Source organism: Morus notabilis, unplaced genomic scaffold, assembly GCF_000414095.1.
Source record: "Morus notabilis unplaced genomic scaffold, ASM41409v2 Scaffold328, whole genome shotgun sequence".
NCBI classification, from domain to species: domain Eukaryota; kingdom Viridiplantae; phylum Streptophyta; class Magnoliopsida; order Rosales; family Moraceae; genus Morus; species Morus notabilis.
Window position 1 is genome coordinate 103,865 of NW_010367428.1, and position 8,381 is coordinate 112,245.

The 8,381-nt window shown below is 37.8% G+C and overlaps 1 protein-coding gene across 1 annotated transcript; it reads right to left on the bottom strand.

Moving 5' to 3' along the window:
- Positions 1-2,868: 2,868 nt before the first annotated feature.
- On the bottom strand, positions 2,869-8,079 carry LOC21393025 (histone-lysine N-methyltransferase family member SUVH2). Its single transcript, XM_010112375.2, has 2 exons — positions 5,831-8,079; positions 2,869-3,258 (listed from the first exon to the last, which is right to left on the bottom strand). Exon 1 carries the CDS (start codon positions 7,937-7,939, stop codon positions 5,897-5,899), a length of 2,043 nt encoding a protein of 680 aa, XP_010110677.1. The 5' UTR covers positions 7,940-8,079; the 3' UTR covers positions 2,869-3,258; positions 5,831-5,896.
- Between the last annotated feature and the right edge of the window lie 302 nt (positions 8,080-8,381).

Here is an 8,381-nt window from a genome sequence, read left to right on the forward strand (position 1 = left end):
TCAAGATTAAAGCTTGAAGAAGAAAAGGAACAATTTTTCTTGTCTTGTAAAAATGTTTAAGCATCCATATTCAATCATTTTGGCCCAAGCTTTCAGAAAGATCAAAGTCGTCATAATGGCCTTACGACACATTAAAAATGTCGTTTAGTGCTTTCAAAGTTGAAAAGATATTTTCATTATTCCATTTAAAATATTCTAAAATGTTTTTGTCCACTTTCTAAAGTCAAAAATCTCAATTTTGGCGCTTTGTTTTTACATGGTTTAAAGTGACAAATTGTTGATGCCTATACTGTCCGGTTAAGACCAATCAACCGGTATTATTACAACAACTATTTGTTTTTTTTTTTTGGCTTCCTCTAGGGTGGAACCTCTTAAATGCTTTTATTAATAGAAGCGCTATTATTAATCCTTTGATTAAATTTTTAACGGTTAGATCTGTAAAGAGAGTCGTATTATACAGTGCACTATAAATTATTAATATTGACCTGCAAAGATATGACCGTTGAAAATTAAATCCAACAGTCAAAAACAGTGCTTTCACCAGTGGAAGCACTTTTGGAGTTCTACCGTATAATTTGCCTTATTTTTTATTTTTATTTTTTTTTATGAAACGCAATAGCATAACTTCATTAAAAAGCCACTAAAGGGTTAAGATATAAGATAAAATCAGAGTTAAGAACCGGGTGCAGCTCATATGATTAGACAATACAAACGCACCCTTTACCTAATAACGGAGAAAACTCAAAATGACTCAAGATGAACCACATCTTAGTCCTAAAATGGGCTACATAACTCAGACTTAGAGCAGTCAGGAGACCACCCTCTACCCAAGACATAACGCCGGTAGATGGAGACATCATCACCATTATTTCAACACAAATATAAACATAAAAACTCTACAAAGATCCCACGAAATCAAATCAGCAAAAGCGAGCCCCTCAATGCTGGAGGTGTGTGAAACACGGTAGAAGTGGCGACAAAGAAAAGCTTCTGAAATGGCAACAAAAGCACTGGAGATAGGGCGGCTCATGGGACCCACGTGCCACCACCAATGAGCAACGATTGCCACACGCTCTAGACCACCTTCCTCACCTCCCTTCCACGATCTAGATCCCGGAGTTTCAACGAAATCTCGTGGCGAACGCGTCCTAGATCTAAGGTAGAAGATCAGAAACTGCTTCTCCTTAAACAACTCCATTTCGGTGACTATCCACATGTCCGTCAGCACGAACCCGACTCTGGTAACCTCTGCGATCTCTTCGACAAACTTTGGAGGCCGGCAGCCCGACGAATAGCCGAACCACTGACCCAAAGAACTCCTCTAAATTTGTTGCAAAACACCTCTCTCTAACTTTCTCTCTCTAGAACTCTGACGACTAGGGTTTATTTTTTAAGATTTTCTTATTTTTAATAGCTATTAGACAGTAGTCAAATGACTATATTTTAAGGTTTTGTATAAATTTGATCAATCTGACATTGTTTGGGTCTTTTGCCAGTTTAAAAACCACGTCCAAGCTAAAGTCTATCATGCTCAAATTGCTCACACTTTTGAGATTGGAAAAGACACTTTGCGCCAATTCATATTTGGGATATTTACCTTTTTATGCTCTGTGTCTGGAGTCTATTTCAAAATTATACACTCGGTTTTGATCTAATCAAATATATGTCTTCAAATTAGATTTAATATCTAAATTTATAATTTTTATAGTCAACCTTCTATTTTAAATACAAAAAACCTAAAGTATCCTTAAATGAAAATGAAAAAGAAAAAAGCAAAAAACTAAAAAACTAAAAAAAAAAAAAAAACTTAAAACTTACGGTTTTAACCTTAAAAATGTCCAAAATACCATTGAAATGGTTTTTTTGTGCTTTTAAATTTTATTTTTTTAATATTGGAAAGTTTTAGTTTTATTTTTTTTATTTTTCTTAAGAATAGTTTGGTCATTTTAAAAATCAAAATCAATTATTGACTGAGATGAGAGATAAATTTGTATATTAAATCTAATTTGAAAGTATACATTTTATGAGATTAAAAATTAAAAGTATATATTTTGAATAAAACTAAAACATAGGGTATATAAATGTAAATATCCCTTTAAATTTTGCATGTTTTTACATCTTCTGAGCTTAAATAGTAACAAATTCTATTAGAAGGAACCTTTGAGCTTATATTTCTCATTCTACATTGATTAGTCCGAGTGTGTCAATTGCTTGTTAATTCGGTGTTATAGGTGTTAGTGTTACTGGCTTTTTATAAATTGATGAGATTGTAGAGTTTGTAACAGGTCTCTGGTGGAAAATCACCCAATGTACATGGTGTAATCAGTATCACGCCGACAATTGTTTAGCATAGTCCAAGAAGTCATAGCTAGACAATAGTGGAACATATTATTGAACCACTATAAACTTTTGTTTTCTACTTTAACTCAAATTTTTAGTTACATTTTTTTATATGTGAAAAAATACTGTAGTAAATTTTTTTTTTTTTTTTTGAATTTTTGTGAAAAAACACAGTAAAAAAAGAAAAAAAAAAAAAAAAAGAGTTGCGAGAAGAACAATGCTGATATGATTTAGAATCCTCAATTTTCGGAGATGCATTTATCTGACTAATTTACAGACATGACACTACCAGAAACATATAAATTCCTGCATTTAAAATCTACAAATACGTTAGTCACGCACATGAATTGGTTCATTTCCAGAGGCAGTGGTTACAGCGGGTTATATCCAACTTCTTGGCCCTACCATTTGAACATAAACTCTAGTGCATTTAAGTTTGCACCCCATATAGGTAGAGAAGACTTGCCTCTCCATTAAACTAAATTAAATTAAATTAAAAGCTTGTATCTATCAGTAACGGAAAAAAAAAAAAAAAAAAAAAACGCAGGGCATCAGAAAGATGGTTTTTACACAAACACATCAGTTTCAGTTTCTATACAAGTTTTACTTAGTTTTGGACTTTCATATATACAATACAAGCTGAAAGAATTCAAAAAAGAAAAGTCTAATATAAGTTAGGCCTACATGCTTCCCAAGGCTCCTGGCTGACTGGTCCTCTTTGGATGCACAAATGCTTCGTTCTAATTCCTGAAATGGAACAAAAGGGCATTCTTTCTCCACTTTTCTTCGGTGACTGGAACATTTGATCTTGGGCGCTTTTTTACACTTGGAAGCACCCAACATCCGAAAAGGTTGAGGACCAGAAAATCCAGGAAGCCGGGTCAAAAAGCTTCATATAACATATAGTAAGAGTCCAATCTGCATAATGTAAACGAAACTAATGAGCATGAATTCCATTCAACTTGCAAGTGCATAACCGGTACTCAGTGTTATTATCCGTTCAGAACGATGAGATATTCTGAAAGCGAAAGAATCAAGCAGAAGGAACAGGTTATAGGAAGACAATTCTAGAGAGGGAAACCGACAAGTTTTCAAGCATAGATGTTGTGAAACAAACAGGATTTTCTGATGGGAATCATTTTTCTTTCATTCCTACTCACTTTTTAGAGCGTTAAACAAATAGGTTTGCTATTTCAGGCGAAGTTAACTCAAGTACATTACTTCTACACAGTACGTGTATCAACAAATTATCTGAGCCAACTAAACCAATAGTACAGCAAGTCATCCCAACATAAAAAGAACATGAAAAAACAAAAAAGCATAAATGATGCTTATAGGGAAAGGGAAAAGAAGGCAATACAAGAATAAAATAGAAGCGAAATTAAGCACTAGCATCAGTGTCTGCACTAAATCAGACTATCAGATTCATCAGACTCGCCCGTGCTGGAGCAATGAATCACTGGGCCAACCAGATCCAATGATAATACTACTATGTTAAGGCCGGCTCACCACATCTCTCTCAGGAAAAGAACGCACGAACAGCACAAACTGACCACCTTATCACCATCTTGACTCTCTCTCTCTCTCTCTCTCTCTCTCTCTCTCTCAACTATAGAAGAAATATAAATTATTAGCCGAAAGAGAAATAACTACTCAGGAAAAGGATGCAGGAACAGAACAAAGTGACCACCTTATCACCATCTTAATAAACTACAGCCTTTTTCAAGTATTTGAGAGGAGCAAAATAATTAAGATAGATCCAATGATGATATCCACAAATAGCTTGCACATATGACATGCATAGAGTAAGAACGCTAATTAACAAGTGTACTAGATAATCGAGCTTCCAACAAAATTTCTACTTTAAAGTAACGTGATAACTTCTCAATCTGCTGAAGTACCAATTTACCAGATGTACTTCTGCGGATAAGTTTACGGGAACCATAACCAACAAACGGTTCCTAGTTTCTTGAAGGGAGAAAATGCCAATGTTATTATACACCAACAGATTTACACCAAATTTACAGACCCACTTTATTTTCTCAAAAAGGAATATTTATAAAGAAACAAAGTGATAGGATGTCTTGAATGTTTCAGCTTTCAGTAGAAAAACGATTTTTCATAAGAGGAATCAGAACACCTAAAGCTCAACCAAAGAATAACGTTTCACATTGTAAAGCCATAAGGTACTAGAAAGTCACCCCCAATAGGAGATTGTAAACGGGAACTTTTCCACCCTAGCATTTTCTAGGGATTTTCTGGGAAACAATAGCTAAAAGGATGAGGAAAACACCCAAGTGCTCAGTCTCTTATAGCAGGGAAAAAAAAAAGAAAAAAAAAAACCATAAATAAGCATAACGCCTGCCATAGACTACTATCCATCAATATCTAGTTAAAATACTGTTTTGCAAGTGATTACAAGAGACATTTTCTTTACTTTATTTCTCTACGCTCCTTGTTGTCACTGCAACTATAACACTGTCCTTATCTAATCATCAAAAACCCTACCTTATCCCCTAACACCAGTAGTTATATCCAAATTAAACACTTGAATAGGCATCCAAAGTTATCATTAAGTAAACTTTCTCAGTTGCTAACCAAGAGTTTTGAGAGATCTAGTTAACTACAAGTGGAACTAAACTTCCAAGTAGTGAATCAATACTCGGACCAATCTCAATGCTTCACTTTACATACAACCAAATAGAATATGTGAAAATAAATTTACCACTGCACCAACTAGACTAAAATCCCTCTGGATGCATAAATATGTACCTAGAGCAGATGACGCAAGACAGCAAATTTAATATCTAAAGTATTTGTCTCTGCACATACTCAAAAGGCCACACCTAAATGTAAAAAAATTTAAAATTAATTAAAAAAAGATAAGCTGCTGATGATTCTAGCATATTGCAGTACCAAGGTTGAATTAAAACCAACGAATGATCGCAATCCAAGGGTAAACATAACACAGTAAATAACTCACATGAATATAAGAAAAAATAACCATTTTGAACCTTAAAAGGAGAAAAAGTGCTCAATATGAGTACAAAAGACAATCTAATCAAACACAATTTAAATCATAAAACATGAAAACAGAAAATAGCACGACAATATCTTATAGATCTCGGTATAATTTAAAACACAGCATAAAAGTATAGAACAAATAAATAAATAAATAAATAACCGAATATTATTTGCATTGCCAGCAATTCTACAATAGCGAGACATGAACTCCTCCATCAAGCCAAAATTTTAAGAGGTCCTCTGAAGTATACTTAATTGCATGATGTCAACAATGGTTACAAAAGGAATAGAACACCTAGCACCTACGACTAAAAATAGCTCACATTGGGCTAGGGTCCGGGATACGACAGAGCAACAAGAGGATTGATATCAAGTGAAAAAATTCTAATGAGAAGCAAAAGATGCAAGCAGATTCAATTTTGAATCAAATAATGCAACTATTGCTGAGATCAAAGGTTGAGTTTACCTCTGTTAATCACGTCTCCATAACTCCACCGAATATTCAAAACTACATCATGCCCTTTAAAATTACTTAGTTACAGATAGAAAGTTTTGGTGTCCATTCCTCAGCCACACCATAGTCAAGACTGAGCTCCCTCAGAGGAGGGATGTTTTCCATTGCAAACAACATCAGGTGCGGAAACATTAAATTGTTGTGGTCATATAGCACAAACTGCACCATAACATTAGGACTTGAACTGTGGGTCATATAACAAGCAACATTCCTCATTTTCGACACATCAATCGCAAAATCCAAAGGTGGCACTGGGGGATATGCTGGACGTACATAGTCCGCAAATATTTGAGACAAATCCCCCCATTCGGCCCATCTATCAGAGAACCGCTGTGGATAAACCAAGTTATCACCATTCATTGAAATGACATGCGCCTGTTCCCTTGTGAGCACAACCCCAGTATACTCGCATATAAAAGCACCGGCATGTATCAAGTCCAACGACCTAACTCCCCAACCCGTTTCCATCGATCTAAACACCTCCAGTCTATTCTTCAGCCCATGTTGCGTGACCCTATTGCGACACTGTGGTGGACAACGGCAGAATGGTCCACATTCAAATACCACAGGCTTGCCTCTCAAGAGAAGCCCATTACTATCATAAGCAAACTCGCCACCATTCTTCATAGCACAAAAACAATCCTCCGCGCAACTTGAAGTGCACTCACACCCAGTCCCATTCCCCGACTGGTGATATGCAAACGGAGGGAACACAGTCCTCACAAGATAGTCATAGTACAAAGGCTCCTGGTCAGAGTCTATATTATTGAAAAGCAGAACCGGGTAATTCTCCTTCTGCCTCGAGATATCCAAACTAAGATAACCCACAGGCCTCAACGCCAATGGCTTAGTCCTAAGACTCGTAGCAAACTTGAGAACAGAGCTACCCATCTCAGGTTGCCCATCAATTCTCACCAATTTATACTTATAAACACCAAAACCAGACTTTCCCACATCAAACCAACAATCCATTATCCTATATAAGCCATCATAAACATAAACCTTAGCGTTAGCTGTAATACTACCAGGGTACTTGATTCCTCTTATAACCCTTACCTCAATCCCATAGAGCATACTCCTCTCCAAGGCAAGATTCCCACCTTCCAGCTTCTGATGACAACATTGTTTGTTGAACTTGTTCTGCCCACCATGGCCTGTATAGATTATCACATCACCGGCATCTTCGTCGTCCTCGTACCCGCCCGAAACGATGACACTGGTCGCAATAGGCTCGCCATTGGAGCTCTGGCTCGCGGGGACATAGTCAATTCCAGCTTGGACCTGACCATGCAACCCAACGACGCACAATTCCATTCTGAAGAAGAACAAATCCCCAATGTAAACGCCGGGGATCGAGCCGACGATCCTCTTGTCCCTGTTGAGCCACAAATCGCGGTCTTTCATGACCGAAGAAGCCCTTAAATCGCCTCGCATCCGCCTCGTACCCAGCCCCAGGCCCTGCTTCTTCTCCTCCTCCGCCGCCGATAGAACCCTAAGCGAATCGAAAGTCATCCTCGTCCTCCTCACGACATTTCGGAAGTACCTCTCGTCCTCGATTCCCAGATTCGTGACGCGGACGAGCTCCGCCGATCTCTGAGTCCGCTTCCGAGGAATAATGACCTCTGCAACCTGGTTCTGCTCCGGAACGGGGACGATTGCTCGCGAATCCGGGTGGGAGTCGGGAAGGGCGCCGCCGTTTTGCTTCGAGAAAGCGGTCCTGAAGAGCTCCGAAATCCGGTGGAACTCCGAGTAGACATTGTTCTCGTCGGAGGACATGGCGGAGGTCTGGGAGATAGGCGAATGGCCGAATCCTTGCTCCGAGAAAAGCGCGAGCTGCTGCTGCTGAGAATTAGGGCTCAGGTTAGGGAAGAACGGGTCCTGAGGAACTTGCGCCTCTTGGAGCTGGTGCGTTTGGGGTTCGTGGAGCTGAGATGCAAACGTTTCATCAAACGGCTCGGTCTTCGGCTCAAGTTTGGGAACCTTCAAGGCGATGGCTCCGGTCGCCGACGACGGAGCGTCAGGGAGAAGATTGAGATCCTGAAACGGAAGGAGAGAGCCCATCTGGTATCAGAAACGAAGTTCAGAGGAAGAGAATGGGTGATTTACATGAAGATTGGTGAGATTTTGTCAAGGTTTTGCGCATAGCTTGGAAGGTGCTTTCATGGCGGAATTTGAACTTTGAGAGAGAGAGAAAAAAAAAAAAAAAAAAAAAAAAAAGAGGGGGAGGGAAAAGCAGGGGGTTTTTTTTTTTTTTTTTTTTTTTTTCTTTTTTCGGAAATTCCGTCTAAACAAAAGGAAAAAAAAAAAAAAAAAAAAAAGAGGGGGAGGGAAAAGCAGGGGGTTTTTTTTTTTTTTTTTTTTTTTTTCTTTTTTCGGAAATTCCGTCTAAACAAAAGGAAAAAAAAAAAAAAAAAAAAAAGAGGGGGAGGGAAAAGCAGGGGGTTTTTTTTTTTTTTTTTTTTTTTTTCTTTTTTCGGAAATTCCGTCTAAACAAAAGGAAAAA